Source organism: Dipodomys ordii, unplaced genomic scaffold (genome assembly GCF_000151885.1).
Source record: "Dipodomys ordii isolate 6190 unplaced genomic scaffold, Dord_2.0 Scaffold99, whole genome shotgun sequence".
Lineage (NCBI taxonomy): Eukaryota > Metazoa > Chordata > Mammalia > Rodentia > Heteromyidae > Dipodomys > Dipodomys ordii.
In genome coordinates, this window is record NW_012267315.1 from 2,031,488 (window position 1) to 2,057,840 (window position 26,353).

General features: G+C 42.1%; 1 protein-coding gene across 2 annotated transcripts in view; it reads left to right on the forward strand.

Annotated features, from left to right (window-relative positions):
- Mlh1 (mutL homolog 1) overlaps window positions 1-26,353 on the forward strand; it is a 68,268-nt gene that overhangs the window by 22,211 nt on the left and 19,704 nt on the right. For both annotated transcript variants that reach the window (XM_013027105.1, XM_013027104.1), the window contains 5 exons: window positions 3,398-3,551; window positions 11,493-11,872; window positions 15,503-15,651; window positions 21,659-21,767; window positions 23,875-23,938. In XM_013027105.1, coding sequence (XP_012882559.1) covers window positions 3,398-3,551; window positions 11,493-11,872; window positions 15,503-15,651; window positions 21,659-21,767; window positions 23,875-23,938 — 856 coding nt within the window. The remainder of the gene's footprint in view (window positions 1-3,397; window positions 3,552-11,492; window positions 11,873-15,502; window positions 15,652-21,658; window positions 21,768-23,874; window positions 23,939-26,353) is intronic.

Genomic DNA, 26,353 nt, shown 5'->3' on the forward strand with positions numbered 1-26,353 from the left:
AAAAAAAAAAAAAGAAAGAAAGAAAAAAGATTTATTCCTCTAGCTAGTTCTCAGCTCTCCTTCCTTCTTTGTAATGTCTTCTGAGACCTTACATGCTGCTTTGATTTTATTAAGAACCCTAATTAAAGTGATTCAGAAAAATTGGGCTGAATATGAAATTTAAAGAACAACTTGTTGGCTTTTTAATTTCCATTTTTAAATTATATTTGTGATTGTATAAAAAATCACTAGATGCAAAAACATTCTAGATGTTAATAAAATTCTGTTATTTTCTTAATTTAAGTAAGCCCCTCTTTTACCATTGTTTATTTAAAAAGAAAGAACAAAAGAAAATAGTCTGGGTGCTGGCAGGAAGTTGAGATCTGAGGATCAAGGTTTGAAGCCAGCCTGGACAGGAAAGCCTGTGAGACTCTTATTTATGTCAAACTACTCAGAAAAAGCTAGAAGTGGAGCTGTGGCTCAAGTGGTAGAGCACTAGCCTTGGGTACAAGAAGCTCAGGGACAATGCCTTATTCCTTAGTTTGAGCCCCAAGACTGACAAAAAAAAAAAAGAAGGAAAGGGAAAGGAAGAAGAGGGAAAAGAGGAGGGAGGAAAGAAGATGCACAAAACAGAAATTATGTCAGTCTCTCCTCCATAAAAGAGATGGGCTTGCTAATAACCCAGTCAGAGGGAATCCTATGCATTACTGGCAAAGGAATATTCTGTCTCTTCTCACAGGTAAAAAGCACAATTTCCCTTCATTTACTCAGTAACTTAGTAAAACTTCACAGAGAGCCTCCACTAGTGGATGATAGGAAAGTGACTAATAACATGCCCCACCCCTTCAGAACAGCGTGTGGGTATAGTAGAGAGATGTGCTCAGAAGGCTATGAATATTCTTTCTGCGGGAGCCAGTGCGAAGGCTGGAACAGCTAGTTTTCCCAGCATGAAGTCTTTCGTTCCGTGTCTTAGCCTGGTCACTGATTGCTCAGTAGTTTGTTTTAAATAATTTAGTAGTCATAACCGTAGGAGGTGTTTAAAAAAATTAAGATGCCCTGCCCTAAAAGAATTTCAGTCTAGGGATCGATTTATAGGAAGTCTCTTTCCATTGTTGCTTATTCTGCTACTAGCTTGTCTTTAAAAAACCCTTCACTTTTGTTATCACAGCATAACAAAATACCATTCTCTTAGTAACAGAGCTATATTTACTTGTGCAGGGCATGGTTCATACAAAAATGCCTTATGCTGAAACCTTAGCCCTCCTTCCTCTGAAACCTTAGCCCTCTCAGCAGAAACTGTGTCAGAAAGAAAGTTAATTTCTTTTTGCTCCAGTTTTGATTGAAATGGGAGGATGGGTAAAAAACATGGCTCAGAGTAGTTTTCAGATTCTAATAGAATTATTGACTCCCTTATGTATTCCCTTGGGTAGTAAACTGGTCACATTATCTCATTCCAGTTTGTACTAGTTAAGATCTAAATAGGAGACAGAAGACCACAGTTAGAACAAGAGAAGTTTAATAAAAGAATTATAAACAAACATCTGATTAATAGGGAATTGTATAGTAAGAGGTAAGTGATGGGAAGAACAGGTGTGGGAGCAGTCCCTTGCCACTCTACTGTCCACCTCATCTCCAGGCTAAAATTATAGTAAATGAAGTAAGCCAGGCCCAAAGAAACATAGGTCCCATGGTTCCCTTATTTGCAACAACTACTATATGTCTGGGACAAGCAGAAAAGTTCAGATAAGATGATGTTAAGCTAAATGAACCCCAAGATAGGGACACAAGTGGTTTTTTTCTTTCTTGCTACTGTTTCTAACCTATTTATAAGGTACCATGTGATTTTTTTTGTTGCTTTGTATGTCCCTCCCCCTGTTTTCACTGTATTTGATGTTGCTATAATTTGGGCGGGGGAAGGGAAACAACAAATTGTTTAAATAGGGATACAGGTGGACCCATTGCAGCAATGAGATGTACAAGATGCTATGTTGAAAAACGAACTTTACAAATTAGGTGGGGGGTAGGGGGCATGGGGTGGGAGGGCAGGAGGAGGGGGGAGTGTAGTTGAGGAGGTTGAGGTGGAAGGGAAGGAATGGTAGGGGAAAAACAAAGGAGAAGGCAACAATGCTTGATAAGAAATGTACTTATTACCTTGCTCATGTAACTGTAACCCCTCTGTACAGTATTTTCACAATAAAAAAACTTATTTTAAAAAAAAATTCTAGGAGCTAGGAAGGTGGCTCAGTGGTGAGAGCTTGCCTTGCATGCATGAGACCCTAGGTTCGATTCCTCAGCACCACATAAGCAGAAAAAAAAAAGCCGGAGGTGGCGCTGTGGCTCAAGTGGTAGAGCACTAGCCTTGAGCTGAAGAGCTGAGGGACAGCACCCAGGCCCAGAGTTCAGGCCCCATGATCGGAACCCCCCCCAAAAAAAAAGCAGTTGTAGCCCTTGGTAAAGAGAATGAATGAAGTTAATTCTCTAGCTCACTGCATAGATAAAAATGAACAAAATGTCCCCAGAACTACTACCTTTAGGGGACAGCCATCCATAATGAGGCCCCAGGGCTGGGAAGGTGGCTCAGTGGTAGAGCACTTGCCTTGCATGCATGAGGCCCTGGGTTGCAGAAAAAAGCCAGAAGTGCTATGGCTCAAGTGGTAGAGTGCTAGCCTTGAGCTGAAGAGCTGAGGGACAGCACCCAGGCCCAGAGTTCAAGGCCCATGACTGGCAAAAAAAAAAAAAAACATAATGAGGCCCCAAATGCTGGTGGGCTGCGCAAAAAAATGTGACCCACATGTACCAAAAATGGCATAGAAACCTCTCCCTTCTTTTTGTCCCTCCTGCGCCCTCTGCTGGCTTAGTTTCACATCACAAAATTCCTTTACTGTAGAGCAAGGAATGAAAGATGAACTTGGTATGTGTGTGTGGGGGGGGGGAGGGGGCAATAAGCGGATAGCTAGTATGGGTTCTGAATTGACTCATATTTAAATGGAGGAAAGACCTTTTGTATCTATTTTTGTTTGGGGCCTTGTATAATTCTGAAAAGTAAGTAGGGGATAGAATCATGGTTACCTAATCATGAGAGATGAGAAAGCATCCAAAGAAGTTAAGTGACTTGCTTGAGGTTACATCATAAGAAATTGTCGAATGATGATACTAACAACTACCACACAATAAGTGTGCCACGTGCATGCTAAGTACTTTACAGAGTTTAATCCCATTATAAATCTGTGAAGTAGATAGTGTATTATGTCCACTTTACAATATACATGAAATTGAAGCAAAGAAAAGTGATGTTACTTACTTCCCAACTTGTGTTTTACCCACAGGCACTTGGCCCCTCCCCAAATGGAGGTTTGTGGGGTTTTTTCCTCCCATCCTTCGTGATCTGAGGAATTACCTTTTCCCTTTATTCCTGCAGTTTAGAAATTAGCCCCCAGAATGTGGATGTCAATGTGCACCCCACAAAGCATGAAGTTCACTTCCTACATGAGGAGAGCATCTTGGAGCGGGTACAGCAGCACATTGAAGGCAAACTCTTGGGTTCCAACTCTTCCAGGATGTACTTCACCCAGGTAAGAGCACATCATCTCTGCTTTCTCTCTGGACTTTTGCCACTTGGAAAGGTGCCCTATCAGACATGACAGCCCAGACCTTTGTTTTGTGCTTTAGAGCTTTCTTTGTATTACTTTGATAGTTTTTTTTTTTCATCTGTAAAGTAAGCAAGTTGGAGAACATGTTCCCTAGTGTCCATTCCAATTCTGGGATCCACAGTGAGAGGGTACTATCATTAAAACTGGCACTACAGTTAAAGGCTAGCTTGTATAGAAAAGTTCATAAGACTGCATCTTAGTGAAAGAAACTGAGCCAAGTGGTGTACACCTGTCACCCTAGCTACATCTGGAAGCCTAAAATAGCTAGATTATAGTCCAGACATAAGCCTGAATAGAAAGCAAGATGTCTCAAAAATAACCATGGTGAGACAGGGCTAGAGATGTGGCTTAGTGGTAGAGTGCTTCTAAGTGTGAGGCCTAGAACTACCAAAAATTAAAATTAAAAAGGCAAACACTGGAGCTATAAAAATGGAAATATTGACCCCAATAAAGTACACTATTTCTACAGAAAGAAGTGGGCTTTTGTGAGGCTTTCTTTTTCTTTTTTTTTTGCCAGTTCTGGGACTTGAACTCAGAGCCTGGGCACTGTCCCTGAACTTCTTTTGCTCCAGGCTAGCATTGTACCACTAGAGGCACAGCACCACCTCTGGCTTTTTCTGTTTATGTGGTACTGAGGAATCAACCTCAGGGCTTCATGAATACTAGGCAAGCACTCTACCACTGAGCCTTAACACTTTCTAGATAGGTACTCTATTATTTGAACCATGCCTCCATCCTCCTTTAAGAACATTCATAGTTATCTACCTGGAAGTCATCTGGGTGGGTGCAGCTATATCATCCTGAGACTCATAAACCTAGAGATGATTGGAGCATAGAAGGCGTGGACATTCATGTTGCTGCTGGTACCACCTGAAAGGGACAAGCAGGAAGCAGTCAGAAGAAAGTTCTATCTGGACACTAGTACTCATTTCTTGTTATTTTGGCTGGGCCTCTGATAGTATCATGACCCTCAGGTGTTGTAGAGGTAATAAATGCACACATTTTGCAGTATGCATAGGTGAGACAGGACACCCATTCCCTTAGGATGGCCAATGTATCTAGCAAGAGCAAGCTCTTAGAGCAGTATCTTTTAGGTTAGAAGCACCCACTGTCATTTGGTTTTCTACTTGTTGCTGTTCTTGCTCACTTTGTCTCGGCGTCTGTCCCTTTCTTCTTCTTACTCTGCCTCTGTCTCAAATATGCATTGAGACTCCTCTATGTGAAAGGTATTATTTAATGAGTGCGCTGACTGCCCCCCACATGGGTTCCTGTCCTCTCAGAAATGCTCATAGTCACCTAGAGAGCACATCCTAACGGAGAGAAAACAGATTTTGGAGCATATAGGAATCTTGTCCTGAACTTGGGCAGTTAGGGAAAGGAGAGAAGGGACTTACTAGGAATTACCTGGGCCAAAGGTGCAGGACTGATGGAACAGTGTTTCCAGCAGGGGACCAGCCACGAAAAAGGCCTGGGGTACAAGCAAACAAACACACAAAAACATGTTTGAGGATCTGAGAGTTGAGTGTGGTAGCACAGTTGCCATAGAATTTCCTGTATCTGAGCCCTCCTCAAAGCAGGAGGTCATTCTTGAGTGGTGAGATCTGGGCATCTAAAACTTTCCAAACCACCATCATATGTAGCCAGGGACAGCAGTGTGGGTGTGGGTATGGACCTGTTGATATTGAGGCCAAATTGAGTGACTTCCATTAGGATAAAGAGTTCAGATTTCAACATGATGGGGAATTAGTAGATTCTGATTTGCATTGTATAAAGAGCTCTCTGACCACAGTGTCTGAAATAGGTTGAAGAGGAGTAACAGAAACCCACAGTGATTTGAGGAAGTGACAAGTGGATATAGGAAGTGGTTTTATTCACTAATAGATGAGGGTTTCAGATTGCCAGACCTTGAAGTGGTTGGTTGGTAAGAAAAGAGTTGAAGATGCAGAGCATATTTTTTCATAGGGTGATTGGTTGTCCATTGCCATGTTTGAGAGAAAGATAAGGAAGACACTTGCCAGAGAAATTAAGTGAGTCCTATAGCTCCACAGGGAAAAGAACTTCTCAGCTTGCTTCTTTTGTCTCATCCTGGATCAGTCTAATGTATTTAGTCAGCTTTCATTTTATTTTGGGGTAAAACTCTACAGAGGCCTGAGTAGTATGACTTCAGAGAAAGACTGGATCAGAGAGCCTGTCTCTGGTGTTACAGTATACCAACCTTTTGAGCTCCTCACCATGGACTATGGAGTCTCCATTACTCATGGGTGGGCAGGAACCTTTTCTGCCAATAGCAGCTCTCACTGGCCACCATCCTTCTGGTGCCCCCTGTGCCTCTACCCATTCCCAGGGCTAGTACATCAAAAGCTCTGGTTTGCAGAAGCCTTTTGATTTATGAATTTGGATCTCTAGGGTCTCTTGTAGGTTTAGACTTTAAAATTACTATCTGTAAAATTTGTATGTTGATTTCTACTTCCTGAAGGCTACCTGTGGATATTACCTATGTATATTAAGTGAAGGTATTACAAAGGTTGTTTTTTTTTTTCTTTTGTTTAGTTTGCATTAGTTACACAGAGGGAGCTGAGCGCCAGTAGCTCATGCCTGTAATCCTGGTTACTTACACTGAGATCTGAGGATCTGTTCAAAGCTAGCCCATTTAGGAAAGTCCAGGAGACTCTTATCTCCAGTTAACCATCAGAAAACCCGAAGTGGCTCTGTGGCTCAAAGTGGTAGAGTGCTAGCCTTGAGCAAAAGAGCTCAGGGATGGTACCCAGGCTCTGAGTTCAAATCCTATGACTGACAAAAAAAAAAAAGTTATGCAGAGAGAGATTTTATTCTTCCATTCCCACCCATGTTTGCAATAGGTTCTAATCAATTTCATCCCCTCTATCTCTCTCTTTTTTTTTTTTTTGAGAGGTCAGATTGGGAGTCCTTAGAAAGTTGGCACTGCAGGTAGACTCCAGTCTCAAAGACCTGCAGCCTCAAATGCTGTTAGCACAAAGCTTATAAAGGCAAAAACCACATGATGGGGTAGGTTCCAAACCCAACAAAAGAGTTAAGCAAAGCAAACCATGTAGGGGAACAATCGTGGGCAAGCATTCTCTGGAGCACACCTTTCCTGGGGCTAAACAGCATGATAGATCAAAATTCAAAGAATGATTTGTTTCACCTCTAGGCTTTTTGGAACTGGGTGAAAAGCCCCCACCACCCATTAAGAGTCAAGTCCTTATTTCATTTCCCCACTGGTTGTATGTATATGAAATCAAATCATTGATTTTTAGTGAGAGGGCGTCAGGGCCCAACGAGCTTAACCAAGTTACTTTAAACAAGGTTTACAAAAGAGGCTCTCCTGTACTAGACTTCTTTCATTAGCATAAAAATAACATGTTTTTTCTAAGGTTGCACAGTTCCCCTTAGGTTTTTGCCTGGGCTGTTCCCAACTGCAATCTAAGGACCCTCCAGCAGTCAAAGCTGGCTCAGTGTATTTACCATAGCTAAGATATGGACCAACCCAGATGCCCTCAGTAGATGAATGGATCAAGGAAAAAAAAATATATATATATATAGGAATTCTGTGCCTCCATCAGAAAGCATGAGACTGCCCCATTTGTTAGGAAGTAGAAAGACTTGGAAAAAAGTGAAGTAAGGCAGACCCAAAGAAATGTAGGTCCCATGGTTTCCCTCATTTGCTATACTTAGTAGACATGTAAGATAATTTATCAGATGAGCAGAAGCTCAAAATCTATGTACATACAAGCATATAAGGTGATGCTAAGTGAAATGAATCCCAAGAAATAGACACAGAGGTCTTTCTTTGTTGTTGTTTTTAATGTACTATGTAATTTTTTTGTTTCCTTTGTATGTGGTACATCCCCTGTCATCACTGTACTTGATTTTGGTACCCTGCATCTTGTATATACATTTGTCTAATTTGGGAGGGGAAGGGGAATAACAAAACGCTGAAACAAGGACACAGGATGACCCATTGCAACAAGGATACCAACAGCACAGTATATTGGAAATGAACTTTACAACTTCGGGGGGGAGGTGTTGGGGGAGTGGGAAGGAGTGTAGGAGGTAGGGGAGGGAAGGGATAGTGGAACAACAATAAGGGAAGGGGTAACAATGGTCGACAAGTAATGTTCTCATTGCCTTACTCATGTAACTGTAACCCCTCTGTACAGCATCTTTACAATAAAACAATATTTAAAAAAAAGTTGGCTCAGTATAACTGATGCCCTTATAGTCAGGAGGCTTTGAACTTAAAAATAACCAGCAATCTGTTCCCAGGTCAAGCTGGGTATGGTTTACAAATCTATGTAACACAGAAAGAGTATCCCACAAAAAAGGCTCTGGGAAAGGAGTTGAGTGACAGGGTGACACAAAGGCTTAGCTTCAGCAGATCTGAAATGGCATGTGCCTTCCATCCGGTATCAGCAAATTTTAGTTGCCTGTGATAGAGCCAGGCAAGGTCCCGGCTGGTTTTTACCAAGTGGGGTTGGTCAGGTAGATGATGTAGGCTCCCTTTCAGGTGCAGTGAAACCATCTTTGATGAACTTCTTTTTTGGGGGGCGGGGGAGGCGCCTTGCAAATTCTTTATTGTGATTGAGTGATTACATAATTTCACAAATTTCACAGTACTGTGGGACAGTGATGCTTATAGACATTCTAACTTTCATGGGGCAAATTGTCTAGCATGGTCTATAAAGTTTTTATGAGCTTTGACAATACAGTTATATACCATTTATGTGATCAGCAGCATAGGGTTATTTAGTAGTGATCCGACCAGATGAATGGAGGTCCTTTGTTTCTTGAGTTGTTTACTTTGTCGTATCACCTTACATTTTGGATTTAACATCCACTTATCAGGGAGACCATGTGCCGTTTGTCTCTTTGCTCTTGGCTTACCTCTCTCAACATGATTTCTTCTACTTCCATTTGATGAAGTTCTTAACCTAAACAGAATCTCCAGATTGGAAGGGGTGGGTTGGATCTGAGCTGGGCCTGTTTATATGCCTCCTGCTAAATTCCCTGTAAGTTCTGCAGAGACTTAAGTGTGGAAACATTATTATACCTAAGGCAGGGGTGGAGGAGTGTGAGGGGTGGGGGGGAGGCCTGACTTCAGTTAAATCTATCTCCCAATACGCTCCTGGTTACTTCCTCAGAGTATGCTGGCTTGGATGGCAGGCTGGGGCAGGAACAGTCAGGAAGGTCTTGAGTGGGCTGTCTTAGAACCATGATCTTCAGATCTCAGCCTCCTGAGTATCTAGGATTACAGGCATGAGCCACCAGTGCCTGGCTCTCACGATGAAATTTTGTTTGAAGTGTTTTCAATCATGCAGTTCCATGCTATTTAAATACATTTACACGATTGTCATGTTTACTCTTAGTCTGGTTTTCAAAACAACCCTGAATTGTAATCTAGAGTCATAGTTTACCAAATGATAGTCACACCCACCCTATCCTCCCTTTCATTGGTCACACCAGCCATTCATTTGAAGATGTCCTCTTATGGGGTTCATTCATGTTAGTCCATCTTTTTTGTAGTAAGAATACACATGAAATCACTTGATAAGACTGCTTACTGTGGCTATGTGGAATGAGGCTGCAAGTTTTCTGTGGGAAGCAAGTGGAGAAGTGAGAAGTGAACACATAGTAAAATGAAGATAAATGACAAATCTCACATGTCCAGTGGTGCTGCAGTAGGAGTGTGCTGGGGTGTAATCTGGGTGGTTGGATCAAAACCATCTCTTACAGGACCTTGGTCCTTGTTACTCCACTCCTGTATTTGAACTGTGAACTCCATGATACCAAGAGAATCTATAGCGCTTTCCCCTTTGATTAACCTTCCCCAGGGAAAACATCAAATAAGACGTCAGCATCCATGACAGTGGTTCTCAGAGACTTCAGTGGAGTTTCTCAGACAGGAAAAGTAGGAGAATGATTTTTGCCCCTGATCGTTTCTCACATATTCCTCTAGAGTTTGGAAGTTGCAGCCCAAGAGTAGGGAGTAGAGAAGAGCCTTTTGTTAAGGATGCACTTCCTAGTGCATCTCAGCAGGAAGGGACATAGTGACTTGTCAGATCATTCAGTAGGTTTGTCTGAAGTAAGGTGGTAAGGTTGCTCTTCATCATTTTACTTCAGTTTTACCATCTATTGATGGCCAAATACTCATCAGTTATGTCATTAGATTGTAAGATGGTGATTTTCTCCTTTGTATTATTTTTCCATGTTAATTAGCCATAAATCTGTGTAAAAAAACTTTCTCATTTATTAGAGCTATTTGGTTATTCTGAAATAAAGTTTATACTAGAAAGTAAGGCCAAAATTGGAATTCTGCCCCATTAATGATCAGTTTTCAAAGGAATAAGCTATGTCTCCAGGACTTCTAACAGGATTTCACAGTTTTTCCCATCCTTCTGTCTCTCCCTTATCCTTCACTTTCTCTGTTTTTCTCTCTCTCTCACCCCCCCCACACAGAGAAACCATTTTAATCACTTGCGTGTGTGTGTGTGTGTGTATGTGTGTGTGTGTGTGTGTGTGTGTGTACACTGGTGCCAGTACTGAGGCTTAAACTCAGAGCCAGAGCACTGTCCCTCAGTTTTTTTTGCTCAAGACTGGCATCTTACCACTTAAGCTACAGTTTCACTTTCAGCTTTTTGGTGGTTAATTGGAAATAAGAGTCTCACAGACTTTCTTGCCTGGGCTGGCTTCAACCACAACCTTCAGATCTCAGCCTCCAAGTAGCTAGGATTACATAGACAAGCCATTGGCACTTAGTTCCATTTATCTTTTTGATGCACAAGTTATCCATCTTAGTCCAGTGGAAACCCCTTCCATGTGGGATGTTCACCTTTTGACCCCATTCTAGCCACCTTTTATAATTCCTCTGTGTCTATAAAGACAAGAGAAAATGAGGGGAAAAGTGACACTGTCAACAAGAAATGTACTCATTACCTGACTTATGTAACTGTAACCCCTTTACAATTAAAAAAAAAAAAAAAAAGATACTGCAGGCACTGTCAGCTTACTTAACCCAAGCCCTGGATTGATTGGCCTTTTCTAAGGAGCCCTGGTTCATTTCAGTTGGGGTTCATAATTAATGACTATAATCTAGGGTATAAGATTCTTGTTGCTTATGGGTCATCATTGCTTTTAGGCCTTGCAATGGTCAGATCTTAGAAACATGTACATTTATAAATACACAGTAATGCTAGGTACTGGTGGCTCAGGCCTGTAATCCTAGGTACTCAGAAGGCTGAGAAAAGGCCAGAAGTGGCACTTGTAGCTCAAGTGTTAGAGCACCATCCTTGAACACAAAGAGGCTCAGGGATAGTGCCCAGGCCCTGAGATCAAGCCCTAGGATTGGGAAAAAAACAACAATAGTAGTGAGGTAGTTATTAGTAAGCTAGGAGGAGGAGGGAATGGGAAATTATTGTTTAGTAGATGCAGAGTTTCAATTTAGAAGGATGAGAATGTTCTAGGTGGTACAGATAGTTGCACAACAGTGGAAATGCACTTAATGCCATGAAATTATCACTACAAATGATTAAAATAGTAAAAAGTTGTGTTATACATATTTTACCACAAAAAGAAAATCCTTATTGCAGGAAAAATTAGACAAAATATGAGAACTTTATACAATTTCCATTTCAAGATAATTTTAAGATTATACAGACTTTGCTTAATTCTTAAATTTTAAAATTATAGACCTTATACTCCAAATTTTGGTCTAATTTCCTATTATGTAGTTTTGTAATGGTAATTATTACCTGCTTGTACCTACTTTCTCTAATACTGCTCCATTTTGAGACCTGGACTTACACTCTTCACATTCTGAGTCTTGTGGTATCTTCTCTTTTGAAACAGACTTTGCTACCGGGACTTGCTGGCCCTTCTGGAGAGGTAGTTAAGTGCACATCTGGTGTGACCTCTTCATCTACATCTGGAAGTGGTGACAAGGTCCATGCTTACCAGATGGTCCGAACAGATTCCCGGGAACAGAAGCTGGATGCCTTTCTGCAGCCTGTGAGCAAGGCCCAAGCCAGTCAGCCCCTGGCCACTGTTGCAGGGGATAGGAAGAACAGCTGTAGTGGTGAGGCCAGGCAGCAAGACGAGGAGATGCTTGAACTCCCAGCCCCTGTTGAAGTGGCTGCCAAGAATCAGAACTTGGAGGGTAAAGCACTAGAGGGGGCTTCTTCAGATACAGCACAAAAAGGAGTCCCACCAACCAGCCCAGGCAACCCCAGGTATGAGCTGTGTAAAGTACTCTCTTTGTTCTTTAAAGTAATGTTTGCCCTTTTTCTTACCTGACTTGCTCTCTGCCTCCAATAGGGACAGTTTGTGGCTTTATCCACTGTCTGCCTTTAACCATGGCTTAAAAGCCAACTACCATAGTTTCTTCTAAACATATTAAATACCCATGATTCCAAATATGAGTTTAAAGTACATTAGAAAGAAGCCAGGCACTCGTGGCTCATGCTTGTAATCCTCACTACTCAGAATGTTAAGATCTGAGGATCACAGATAGAAGCCCAGTCTAGACAGAGACAGTACACAGGCTCTGAGTTCAAGCCCCAGAACTGACAAGTGTGTGTGCATGAGTGTGTGTGTGTGCATACACACAATCCAAACATCAGAAAGAAAGCAGGTGAATCCTTTGGTGGTTTTGTTTTGTTTGTTGTTGTTTTTGTACTGGTCCTAAGGCTTGAACTCAAGGCCTAGACACTGCCCCTGAACTTTTTTGCTCAAGGCTATGCTCTACCACTTGAGCCAAAGCTCCACTTACAACTTGTTTTGGTGTTTAATTGGAGATAAGAGTCTCATGGACTTTTCTGCCTGGGCTGGTTTTGAACTGCAACCCTCAGATCTCAGCCTTCTGATTAGCTAGGATTACAGGCATGAGCCAGTGGCACCTGGCTTGAATCCTTTTATTTTATTTTTTGTCTGTTTGTTTGTTTTTTTGGGTCCGGTCATGGGGCCTGAACTCTGGGCCTGGGCTCTGTCCCTCAGCTCTTCAGCTCAAGGCTAGCACTCTACCACTTGAGCCACAGCGCCACTTCTGGCTTTTTCCTTTTTGCTTATGTAGTTCTGAGGAATCAAACCCAGGGCCTCTGGCATGCAAGGCATGTGCTCTACCACTGAGCCACCTTCCCAGCCCCGAATCCTTTTATTTTAATGAAGTATTTTGATAAAGCTTCAACATTATTGGTGTGTAGGAAAAGAAACCTAAAATGGCTCTTCTGTCCTACCCAAAGATAGTATAACTCATTTCAAAGAAGCATTTTGTCAGTCCAGTTCTGAAGTATGTGGTAAGAGAGCTAGAAAAGGAATAGGGCTGGGAAGGTGGCTCAGTGGTAGAGCGCTTGCCTTGCATGCATGAGGCCCTGAGTTCAATTCCTCAACACCACATAAGCAAAAAAAAAAGAGAGAGAGCTAGAAAAGGAGCAGGAATGATAGTAACAAAGAATGTCATTTAGCAACTACAAAAATAAAAAAAGAATGTCATTTAGTTTTGAACATTTCAGATCCTATTCTGCAGATTTGTTGCAGATTTGTTCTTAAAGTTTGTGTCTCCCTGAAGTCTATGAGGTAGACATTTCTTCTTCTTTATTTTGGGCGGGGGGGATCCGGTCGTGGGGCCTGAACTCTGGGCCTGGGCTCTGTCCCTCAGCTCTTCAGTTCAAGGCTAGCACTCTATCACTTGAGCCACAGCGCCACTTCTGGCTTTTTTCTTTTTGCTTATGTGATGCTGAGGAATCAAACCCAGGGCCTCAGGCATGCAAGGCAAGCGCTCTACCACCGAGCTACCTTCCCAGCCCAGATATTTCTTCTTTTTTTTTTTTAATTTAATTTAATTTTATTTGTGAACATACTGTACAGAGGGGTTACAATTCCATGGGCAGGATAATGCGTACATTTCTTACCAAGCATTGCAGCCTCCTCCTTTGGTTTACCCTTCACATCCCTTCCCAGCCTCCCCCCTCCCCCCCAGATATTTCTTCTTTAGTAAGCATACTTGGAAAGCAAGCTAAAGTTACTTGCCCAAGGCTGCACATTCACTTTGTGGCTGGTCCCATAGAGTCCTGGTGCTGAAATGGCCATCTGACCTTGGATGAGATATTTAACTCTAATTTCTTATTCCCAAGTTATCCTAGTAAGACAGCTTTTAAGGGTTTTTTCCCAGTGAAGAATATAAAGGATGCTGGTATTAAGTATCTATTTGTGTCAGATACTTTATCATATTTCATTTAATGCTTTTAACTTCTAGGGAAGTTTTATCTATTGGGGAACCAATAAATAAACCTAAATCTCTCACCAGTCTTCCTCAAGCCTTCTACCTTTCCTCCTGTTCATGTTGCTTTAGCCAGGTGGCTGACCTGGATTGCCTGGGCTAATTCTTAACCCTTGTTCTTACTTCAGCCTAGAAAGCTCTGGCTTCTTGTCACTTGGGTCTCAGCTCAGATGTCAGCTCTTGCTAGAGGCCTTCTTTTCCATTTAGACTAAAGTTCTCTCTCCTTTCACCTCCTATCATTCTGTCATAGGACTTTTTAACTAACATTTATTGGTATTAAAAAAAAAAAACATCTTGGGCTGGATGCTGGTTGCTCATTCCTATAATCTTCACGTCTCAGGAGGCTGAAATCTAAGGATTGCAGTTTGAAGCCAGCCCAGGCAGAAAAGCCCATGAGACTTATCTCCAATTAACCATTAGAAAACAGGAAGTAGGGGCTGGGAAGGTGGCTCAGTGGTAGAGCGCTTGCCTTCCATGCATGAGGCCCTGGGTTCAATTCCTCAGCACCATATAAGCAAAAAGAAAAAAGCCAGAAGTTGTGCTGTGGCTCAAGCGGTAGAGCGCTAGCCTTGAGCTGAAGAGCTGAGGGAGAGCGCTCAGGCCCCACAACCGGACCAAAAAAAGAAAAGAAAACAGGAAGTAGAGCTGTGGTTCAAAGTGGTAGAGAGCTAGCCTTGAGCTCAGAGACAGTACCCACAACCCACAAAAACAAGCTATCTTGTGATTCCTTGAGTCTCCTCTCCAGATGGAGAGTTTTTGCTACTTTTTTTTTTTGCTTTCAAATAAACTTTTTCATATTAAAAAAAAATATTTTTCTGCTGCAGTTTGCCTCTCCTAGAAAGTAATAATCCTGGAGACTAGCACATTGACCCATACAGTCATTACTGTTGATGGATAGACAGAGAAGTGAATAATAAAAAAGCTTGATAAAGTCAAGATCACTTCACTTGCTCAAGGACCTGCAACTCTGTGGGCAAAGCTAGAGAGTTTGGTCCTGGCTGCTGGCTTCTGAGGGCTCTGGGGTGAGCGACGTGCTAGAGAACAGCTTGCTGACCTGTCATAGTGCAGGAATCGTTTTGCAGCTATATGACAGAAGTGGCCATCAGCATGGAGAAGCCGTTCCCTTCTCCCTGTAACATAAAGTTTGGTGGAGTTTAAAAATAAAAAGGAATTGGGCAATGGTGGCTCATGCCTGTACTTCTAGCTGCTCTGGAGGCTGAGATATGAGGATTGAGATTCAGAGGTAGCCCAGGCAGACTCTTGACTAATGAACCACCAAAATGTTGGAAGTAGAGCTAGAGCTCAAGTGGTAGCTATAGCTACTACCTTTTGCTAGCCTTAAGCAAAAAAGCTAGGGGAAAGTTGTGATATGCACATTCTTCTTTCTTCTTTCCTTCCTTCCTTTCTTTCTTTCTTTTTCTTTCCTTCCTTCCTTCCTTTCTTTCTTCCTTCCTTCCTTCCTTTCCTTTCTTTTTGTATTTCTTTTTAAAATCCAAGACTGGGAGTCAAACTTGATACCTGCCACTTTTGCTCTCTGCCAACTGAGCCACGCCTCTAGCCTTGCCATTCTTTTTCTTAATTGCAGAAAGAGGCATCGGGAAGATTCTGATGTGGAAATGATGGAAGACGATTCCCAGAAGGACATGACAGCAGCTTCTACCCCTCGGAGAAGGATCATTAACCTCACCAGTATTTTAAGTCTCCAAGAAGAAATTAGTGATCGGGGACATGAGAGTAAGTAAGTGCAGAGAACTGCTTCGGACTCAGAGGGCCTGAACTGTTTCCAGTAATGTTTTGGAAATGCAGAAAGCATTTTGTTGTCCACTGGACAAGCCTGGCTTCCCAAAGTAACCCACAGAGACATCAGATAACAATTCGCAAGAGGAAAAAAAAGAGTATCAGTCCATTTTAATTAGCATTTGTTGTATTATTAAATCATAGGAGCCAGGTAAAAACATTTATTGCCATAATGTTTACTTTGCTAAAAGCATCAACAAAACTCTTACAGCCTAAATGCCATGTGCTATTGCTGAACGTTCATGGGCTTTGGAGATAGCCTGGCCTCGGATCCTGGCTGCCGATCACTTCGGTTGTGTCACCACACTTGGGACTTAAACTTTCTGTGCCAGTTCCTCATCTAAAACCTGAGATTAATTTTGCCCTCGACTTTTACCCTAATTAGAGACCAACTGTGACACATTCATGAAAGACTACATACTTTTATATTGTAGAAACAAAGTCATCTCTGTCATCCTCAAAAATAGCTTTTGAGAATACTGATTGTAGAACTCCATCCTGCTCCCTCTTACTTCAGAAGGTGTTACATAGTTTACATGGAGGAGACCCAGGGATTAGGCATGTGATAGCGATCCATGTCACCCAGCCATTCTGACCCCAACTTATGAGTGAGTCACTAACACTCTAAATAGACTTCACTGGGCAGGGCTCTCGGGGTGGCAGGTCTGCACACATGGATTAGCTAAGATTTTTCCATTTTTCAAACATTTCAATAGTATTATCTTTAAAAATGTATCTTAAAGTATGACCCATCTGTATTTTTAAAAATGATGAGTAGATCAGGAACAAGTCAGTACCTTTCCCACTCATCCTCCACCTTTTAAAACAGTTGCTAAGACTCATTGACCTCTTAAGTTTTCCTTAGTCATGTGTCTAAACCAATGCAGGAAGACCTCAGTTTTCCTTTCTCTATTCACTCTTAGCACTCTGGGTTTGTGTTTTTAACTCAAGGTAAAAACCTTACCTGAGTAAACTTCCTGTGACTGAACTTTGCCAGTTATACAAGTAGTTACTGTCTGGTTTCCAATTATTTCCATGAAGACTTGCTCCAGTTACTTTTTCACTTTATCATTCGCCTTCAAGATGGGACCTCTGAAAGCAATTTTCAGTCATATAAGAAAGATAGGCTAGCCTGCCGTGGCTCACGCCTGTAATCCTAACTACTCAGGAGGCTGAGATCTGAGGTTCAAAGCCAGCCCCGGCAGGAAAGTCCGTGAAACTCTCATCTCCAATAAACCACCAGAAAGCCAGAAGTGGCGCTGTAGCTCAAGTGGTAGAGTGCTCGCCTTGAGCTGAAAAGCTGAGGGACAGCGCTCAGGCCCAGAGTTCAAGCCCCATGACCGACAAAAAAAAAAGAAAGGTAGGCTAATGTGTGATTTACTTAGCAGTCTTCATCTCGGTAGTTTTAAATGACAGACTTCCCCTAGACTTGAAATGCACAAGGCAATCTATTAAAGATCACTTTTTTTCAGTAATATCAAACTGTTTTCAGTGAAGTGAAACAAACACCTGTATCAGGTGTTTACAGGTTTGGAGTTTTACTGACGCCAAAATGATGAGTCTTAAGTGGCTTAAAATTGTAAATTCCTGTGAACTATCTCACATCATTCCCAAGCAGTCTTGTAAAAGGCAGACTACATGCTGCTGTCCTTTTGTAAAAACAAGGTAACAGAAGGTGGAGAAGTCAGATTAGATGGAACATCCCAGAACAAGCCCAGAGCCCGGCACTGTGGCACACAATACAATGTCAGCTTCTTGTGGGTGGAGTCAGGAAGATGACTTGAGTTCAAAAATTCCAGGCCAGCTGGGTGCCAGTGGCTCACACGTATAATCCTAGCTACTCAGGAGGCTGAGGTCTTAGGATCCTGGTTCAAAGCCAGCCCTGGAAGGAAAATCTGTGAGACTCTTATCACCAGAAAACTAGAAGTGGTGCTGTGGCTCAAAGAAGTAGAGCACTAGCTGAAGAGCGTAGGGACAGCACCCAGGCCCTGAGTTTAAGCCCCACGACCGACAAAAAAAAGTTCCAGGCAACTTTGCACAACTTAATAAGACTACATCTCAAACTAAAACAAAGAAAAAGAAAACAGATAAAGACAAGCCAGGTCCAGGAGAGGCTTTGTAGATGGCAGTTATTGTCAGCGTCCAGGCCAGTGGCTCGCGCAAGGCGAGTATGTACATGATTCTGATCCTTAGCCGGGGGGAGCCTTCAGCTGGTGTTGATGTTTGTGTTGTCCTCGTTTGTTGAATTTCCAGCCCCACCTGCCATTGCTTAGGCAGGATCAGATCAAATGATCATTGAGGGGCCTTATGTGTCCCGCAAGCCAGACATTCCCCACCTCTGCTTAGGCCAATACTGCCTTTCGACAGGGGAAGTCTGTGGCACTTAACAGTCACAAAGAGGGGGCCACTGTGATGGGAGGAATGCAGCCTAAGAAGGATTCTGCCGAAGCTTATGACTGCCCTGCTCTGTAAAATGTGCTCACTCCCGAAGCCCTCACTGGACTCTCATAAACACTTTACGTACCATGTAAATGTTTAGTAAACTCCAAGGCTCTGTTCCTGTCAGTGACCTCTGCCATGAACCCTATTATGCTGGCATCTTGTCCACACAAGCTCAAGAAAACTGTCTTTGAGTTGAAGGCCGTGTTGGGGTTCTCAGGCTCAGACTGAGTGAGGAAACTTGCGAGCACCAGCCTTCCTGCTCCCTGATGTTGTTTTCCTGCACCTGGAAAGAAGTGAGACCCACTTCCCTTACGCTCACTTGCACCTGTGGTTCCTTCCTTAGGTGCCACCTGTGCTGGGAGGTGTCTGTGGAGGTTGCCCAGCATGGAGCCTGGCACGTGACTACTGTGGTAGGGAGCAGCCCGGCAGCGGAAGCCCTAGAATCGGTGTCAAAGCTGAACACTCAGTTAAGCAACTCTCTTGGGCCTGATAGCTATGTAGTGACCCGTCTTCAAATGGGGCTAATTTTGGAAGGCTCAGCGTCTTGTCACACTATAGAGTTAGGGACAAGTAATGACTGAACTTACTACTGGTCCCTTCATTGTGACCTGATTAAACTGGAATAAGGAATATCATAAATTATTTGTGATGATTTGAATGTGAAAATGTTAACATCGTTTTTTTTGCCTCCAGATAACCATTATAAAATTCATAGTTTTTTTTATCTTTTGTTAGACTTCTTGGGTCTAAATGTACATACTTTTAACATGATTTGTCACAGGAAACTTTTCTTTTTTCTTTTTTTTTTTTTTGGTTGGTTGAGGGGTTTGGACTCTGGGCCTGGGCGCTATCCCTCAGCTCTTCAGCTCAAGTCTAGCGCTCTACCACTTGAGCCACAGCGCCACTTCCAGGAAACTGTTTTGATACATGAACTTAATGCAGCCAACATTTGAGAAATATCTTATAAAATGTGCCACACTGCCATACTTGGGGTAGAAGGTCAGATGAATAAGACATGACCCTGGCCTTCGAGGATACTGTGGTGGTGTACATAGATTATTAAGTAGACAACTGGCTATAGAATTAGAATTAAATGAATTGTACCAGAGAAGAGGCCAGGATAGCAGGAACTGCTCTGAAATCCCCGGAGAGTGCAGGGAGGGCTTCTTGATCATCTTAACAACAGAGTCATTGGCAGACAGAGGCCCTGGAAGGTGGCCATCAGGGAATGGGGCCTCTGCCCTGCAAGAAGACATTAGAAATCAGAGCGCTGGGGCTCAGGACCTCTCCTTAGGTGTAGCTTTGCTTGCTGCTGCTGAGAACATGAGGCCAAGACCACAAGGCCTGCTGTGAAACAGGATGTGTATTTGGGCTTCGGAACCCAGAAGGACTCCCATTTTGCTTTTTGTAGAATTTCAGGAAATGAATACAGATGTGTAGGGGCTGTAGGGAAATTTAGGGTGGGAACGAAGTATATGCCCTTTAAATCCTGAAAAATCCATGCCGAGGCCTAGTTGAGAAGAGCCTTGTGTCAGGGGCTGAGGAGGGCAGGCTACCTCAGTAGCTAGGAATGTGTCAGGGTATATCTCCATGAACACTGCATGGAAACTTCTGGCCCTGATTTATTGTATTGCACTGCTTTCCCTTTCCTCCAGTGTCTCGTTATTCATGATTACTTGATGTTCTCCAGCTTTTAAAGTAATTATTTTCCACCCACGCATAACATCCTGTAGAGACATTGAGTTTCCAGTGGGAACCGAGGTCTAAACATGAAGGAAATAAGCCTCTTGGTGGGGGAGGGGATGGAGGATTCATTGCAAAATTTACGTAACAACGAGAATCAACTTGTAATGTCCGAGCTTAAGGAAAAGGTCCTGTCATGTTTTAACATGACACCCAGGCTCGTGACTGTGCCCACACCCTTTCTTGTTTCCTTCAACTCTGCATCCGCTTTCTCCTCTTTGGTAGTGGTGCATTTTCTTCTTTCATTAAAAATAATTTTGGGGGCCTGGGAGAGAAAGTTTAGTGGTAGAATTTTTGCTTGCTACTTGTGAGGCCCTAGATTCAGTGTAAAGCACTGCCGAAATAGCAGGAGTATATACTTTTTTCCGCTTCGATAATAGCGGAGTTTGAACTCAGGGCCCATGCTTGGGAGGCAGGCGCTCTCCCAGTTGTATCAGTAAATATAAAACTGTATTTTTCAAATCTGTGTAAACTCTACAGAAAGGAGAGTGAATGCCTATGAGAATCTCAAGAGCACTGCCACCACCAGCAAAGTTCTTAACGTGCATCTTTCCCGTCCTGATACCTTCTTTCCTTCCTACAGCTGCTTGCTCCCCTGCTATGTGTGCTTCATATTTTCTTCCTTGTCATATATTACTGCCTGTATTTGTAATAAAAACCATTTACCTTTGTAAACTTTGAACGTTATAAATGTAATGATTTTATATGAATTTATGCTCTTTAGGTGCAACCATCTTCACACATACAGATGTGGTTTACCTTTTGTGTGTAATGGATTCCATTTCATAAGCACTCATAAGTTGACTCATTCTGTTGAAGGGCATGTCTCGTTGCATCTCATCCTGCTTTCCAGCCAGTGTGGCTGGAGATATGGAGATATTTGCTTAGGAACGTTACTGCTCGGTCACAGAATGGCATGCTGCTTTTCAGAGGGGCTGTGTTTACTCCCACCAGCAATGGACCCTTTCTTTCTACTGCTGATATTATCCAACATTTTGCTAGTTTGATGAATACTAAACCATATCTGATGGTTTTTATTTGTACTTCCTTGCTGACTAATACATTTTAGGAAGTGTATTTCCTCATTTGTTAAGTGTCTGTTCAACTTTTTTGTCCATTTTCTGTCAGGTTTTCCTTTTTTTTTTTTTTTTTTGGTCGGTCCTGGGGCCTGAACTCTGGGCCTGGGCGCTGTCCCTCAGCTCTTCAGCTCAAAGCTAGCGCTCTACCACTAGAGCCACAGCGCCACTTACGGCTTTTTCTGCTTATGTGGTGCTGAGGAATCGAACCCAGGGCCTCGAGGCAAGCACTCTACCATTGAGCCACCTTCCCAGCCCCTAACTAATGTTAATCTTTTCATTTTTTTCTAATTTTAGAAGTTCTTTATATTTTCTAAGTGGTGATCATTTAGATGAAAATATCTTGCTCTACTTTAGAGCTTATCTGGTAACTTCTTGTTTGGAACACTTGTTTTTAATAGAAATAGAAATTCTTTTGTTTACGGTAGATACATTTATTGGTTGTTCTTTACAGTCTGGCCTTCTGGATTTTTTTTTTAATGAGATGGATCTTACTATGTTGCTGAGGCTGATCTTGAACTTCTGGACTGGACTCAAGGGATTCTCTTGCCTCATGCAGTTTGTTTTCAGGAGATTTGGTTCAGGTATCTTTGCTTGATGTTGCTAGTTCTTATGCCAGATCATTGCCAGTGAGAAGAGGTATTTAGGATTCCATTAACAAACACTGTGTTTTTGTTTTCCAGCTCTACGAGAAATGCTCTGTAACCACTCCTTTGTGGGTTGTGTGAATCCTCAGTGGGCGTTGGCTCAGCATCAGACCAAGCTGTATCTTCTCAACACCACCAAACTTAGGTAAATCAGTGTGTGGAAAGCAGTGAGCCACTGGAATGGTCCAAGGTTCGTGGGCACAGAGGTTGAGAGCAGGAAAGGTGGTTGACACAGGCTCGAGTCAGATAGATGGGACCATTTACTATTCCTATGACCATCCGTTACTTTCCTAAATATGTCTGTTTTTTCATCTGTAAATTAGGATAATACTATTATTTGTGTGTTTATTGGTGTTGGTCTTGGGACTTGAATTCAGGGCCTGTCCCTGATACTTTGCTCTCTACCATAGCTCCATTTCCATCTTTTTTGGTAGTTTAGTGGAGATGAGAGTCTCACAGACTTTTCTGCCTGGGCTGGCTTTGAACCATGATCCTCAGATCTCAGCCTCCTGAGTAGCTAGAATGACAGGCATGAGCCACTAGTTCCCTGCAGGATACTACTAAACTTGCATTTTCCTGGTACGGATAATGGCTGAGAAGCCTAGTCCTTGCTGGATGCTTATTGGCTGTGGACTGGGTGTTGAGGACTTGATGTTATTGGAGAATTCTTAGTGCCTTTTTCCTGGTTTGGGGAGTATAACAAAGGCTTAGTCTAACCAAGCAAGCCCTGGGGGGCTCATCAAACACAGTAAGGGTGGTTGGACTAAGCCTTTGTTATATAGCATAGGAACTCAGACTTCGGTCCAGGCTAGTTTCAGACAATAGTCCTCCTACCTTTCCACGTCCCGAGTAGCTGGTGTTATAGGAGGAACCACTAGCTTTTTATAGGGTCTCACTAGCTTTTACCTTAAAGATAATCCTCCTATTTTGCGGGCCAACTATTTGAGATTATAGGCATGTACTACATGTTTGATAATGATGTGTTTAAGCAAGACCAATAAGGTTCAATTGAAAAACTGTAAAATACCATATAAATGTGGCATTTATTACAATTCTGTGTCTTTATAAATAATTCATTGTATACTTAACAGCTGCTTTTGGATTGTTGTTAGCAGTATATCATCTTAAACCAATTATCTATGAATCACATATCTATAATCCCAGACTCAGGAAGCTGAGACAGGAAGATTTCTACTTCATAGGTAGCCTGAGCTATAGATCAAGACACTGTCTCAAAAGTTAAAACTTATCAGTATGGTGTAATTCTGTCTTTCGTTTACTTTTGATTATTTAGAAAGACTTCCTCCCTATGTAATTTTTTTCTCAGGTGGGGATTAAGCTCAAGGCTTCACCTATATTAGACAAGCTCTCTACCACTTAGTGACACCCAGACTTTCCCACATAGGTTTGTGTGTGTGTGTGTGTGTGTGTGTGCGTGCGTGCGTGCGTGCGTGTGCCAGTTCTATGTCTTTCAATCAGGGCCTTGCACTTTCCCACAGCTTTTTGTTTTTATTTTTGTTTTTTGGGTCCGGTCATGGGGCCTGAACTCTGGGCCTGAGTGCTGTCCCTCAGCTCTTCAGCTCAAGGCTAGCGCTCTACCACTTGAGCCACAGTGCCACTTCTGGCTTTTTTCTTTTTGCTTTATGTGGTTCTTAGGAATCGAACCCAGGGCCTCTGGCATGCAAGGCATGCGCTCTACCACTGAGCCACCTTCCAAGCCCTTTCCCACAGCTTTTTCACTCACTTCTGGAGCTCTACCAATTGAGCCACACCTCCAGTCTGGCGTTTTGCTGGTTATTTGGAGTCCTACAGGTTTTTTTCTGTTTCAGTCAGCTTCAGACTTTGGTTCTCAGATCTCAACCTCTTGAGTAGCTAGGACATAGGTGTGAACTACCTTCACCCAACTTCCATATAATTTTTAATGTTAGATGTCAGATTTATAGCATTCTTTGTTAAGCAGGGGAAAGTATGCAAACAAAACTTTTATTAAATTTCACTGAAGATGCCAGAAACAATTTATAGCACCAAGGGGGTAAAGACAGCCTGTTTGGGGGGCTGGCCAGCCACAGATCCAGCTCTGGAGTAAATGTTCCAGCTCTTTGAAGGATAGAGATGTTGTTAGACTTTTAACCCAGGCCCTCTACCAATCTTTTTGTCCCCGATTGTTTCAGGACTTCTTCCATGTTGTACCTGCTGCTTGACTCTCAAGCAGACTTAGCTTTTCCCTAATATCACTGCATTTTTATTTCCAGCGAGGAGCTATTCTACCAGATTCTCATCTACGACTTTGCCAACTTTGGTGTTCTGAGGTTATCGGTAAGTTTTTATCCTCATTTCTGAAATGAAACTGGTCATTTCTCAAAATAGGAGCTCTACATCATCTTATTTGTAGTTTAATTGTTTTCTTACATGTACTTAGTAGTTTCTGAATTGTATGAGTTGCATGTAGGGGCATCTAATCTCAGTAGTTTTATGCTCATTAGCTGAATAGTCATTTGGAGTTGCCAACTTAAATAACTATTCGTGTAGAAATTAATATGTGGGCGGGGAAGGTGGCTTAGTACTAGAGTGCTTGCCTAGCATGAGTGAAGCCCTGGATTCAATTCCTCAGTACCACATAAAAAGAAAAGATCAGAAGTGGTGCTTTGGCTCAAGTGGTAGAGTAGTAGCCTTGGGCCAAAGAAGCTCAGGGACGTGCTCAAGCCCTGAGTTCAAGCCCCAGGACTGGCAAAAAAGGAAGGAAGGAAGGAAGGAGAAAGGGGGAGGGGAGGGAGAGAGAGAGAGAGGGAAGGAGGTAGGAGAGATATTAATATGTATCCACTCAGGAAAACTGGTAAGAGAAAAAAAATAGAAATATTCTTTGAAACCATGATCAAAATATAACCTCTGGTAACCCTTTTTAAAAATATGCTGGTGGTTCATTGCCGGGCCTCATGCAGGCCAAGCAAGTGCACCACCACGGAGAGAAGAGCTGTGTCACTGTCCCTCACTAGCAATTTAGTCAGCTTATACCAAGACTTTGTCAGTGCCTAATTTTAATTTAGATTTAAAATCATACTATCTATATAGTTCATTTTATATTTGATGGATTCTACAAAACTTGTGCAGTTATTTTGATTAGAAATGCATTGAATCTATACATCAATTTGGGGAGAGAAGTTTTTGTCAGGTTAATCATTAGCATTTCACATTTCTTTTTTGAATTTTTAATGAGCTATAATCTTTTTTTTTAAGTAGTTGTACAAAGAGGTTAAAATTCCTTATGTTTGGATTATGAGTATAATGTATCTTGATCAGTGTCACCCCTTCCATCATTTTCCCCCCCATTTCTCCTCCTTCCTGTCCCTCCCCTCAAGTTACATAGTTTTCTTCTTAAATAATGTTCCACTATAATGACCGCATTGCTCACCCTGCCTCCTCATTACTCCCTCTTCCCAGAACACGTCACTTCCTTCCTAGCGATCATTTTTTAAAGCAGTTCATTAACTGTTCAGAGTAGTTATAGCTTTGGACTCCTCCCCTGAGTATACCATTCTTTAGTCAGTTTGTGTATGTACATAAAACCCTGTATGCTTGTATTTTAGAGCTAATTTCCATATTTATGAAAGGAAATCAGGCCTGACCTATGATGTCTGGCTGCCTTCTCTTTTTAACTTCATCAGTCTATTATTTTTTGTTTCATTTTTTCAAATAGCACACCCCAAAATGTTGTCATTCCATGTGTATACCATAAACATGTAATGCAATAAACTTCCATACATGACATACCATGTACTGTGTAGTACTACCTCCCCAGCGACTACAGATTTATCAGTGTTACTGATTTCTCAAAGAACTATTTTATTATTTCATTGATTTTTTTTCTGTGTGTGTGTGTGCCAGTACTAGGGCTTGAACTCAGGACCTGGACATCATCCCATAGCTTTTTCACTCAAAGCTAGCACTTGAGCCATAGCTCTGCTTCGGCTTTTTGCTGGTTAATTAGCATCATGTATATTAAATTTAAATTGGTATTGATGTCCAAATCTTTTGTATATCCTTAATTATTTTTCTACTTGTTATATTAGTTGAGAGTATTGAAACCCCTAGCCATAGTTGTGAATTTCTCTTATTTGTATTTATGTTACTTATTTAAAGTTCTTTTGTTGGATGTATAAATATTTTAAGATTATTTCATTAGCCTGGTGTTATGGTACACTTCTGTTATCCTAGCTACTTGAGAGACTAAGCGAAGATCAGGAGGATTGCAGTACAAAGACAGCCCGGGTAGAAAATTCCACAAATCTCAGTCTCAACAAATGAAAAGCTGGATATGCCTACCATGCCAGAAGCATAAACAGGATTGCAGGCCAGGCTAGCCAAGGCCAAGGAAGGAAAGAAAAAAAAAAAAAAGGCAAGGCTGTACTTGAGAAATAGGGATGTGGCTCAAGTGGTAGAGTGCCTACTTAGCAAATGCAAGACCTGTGTTCAAACCCTAGTACTGGCCAAAAGAGGGAGAGAGGAATGAAGTAGACATTTTGGGGTTTTTGCAATATTGGGATTTGAACTCAACTCTGCTCTTGTTCTCTACTGCTTGAACCACACCTCTGGTACTTTTTACTCTGGTTGCATTTTTTTTTTTTGGGGTCCGGTCGTGGGGCCTGAACTCTGGGCCTGGGAGCTGTCCTTCAGCTCTTCAGCTCAAGGCTAGCGCTCTACCACTTGAGCCACAGCGCCACTTCCGGCTTTTTT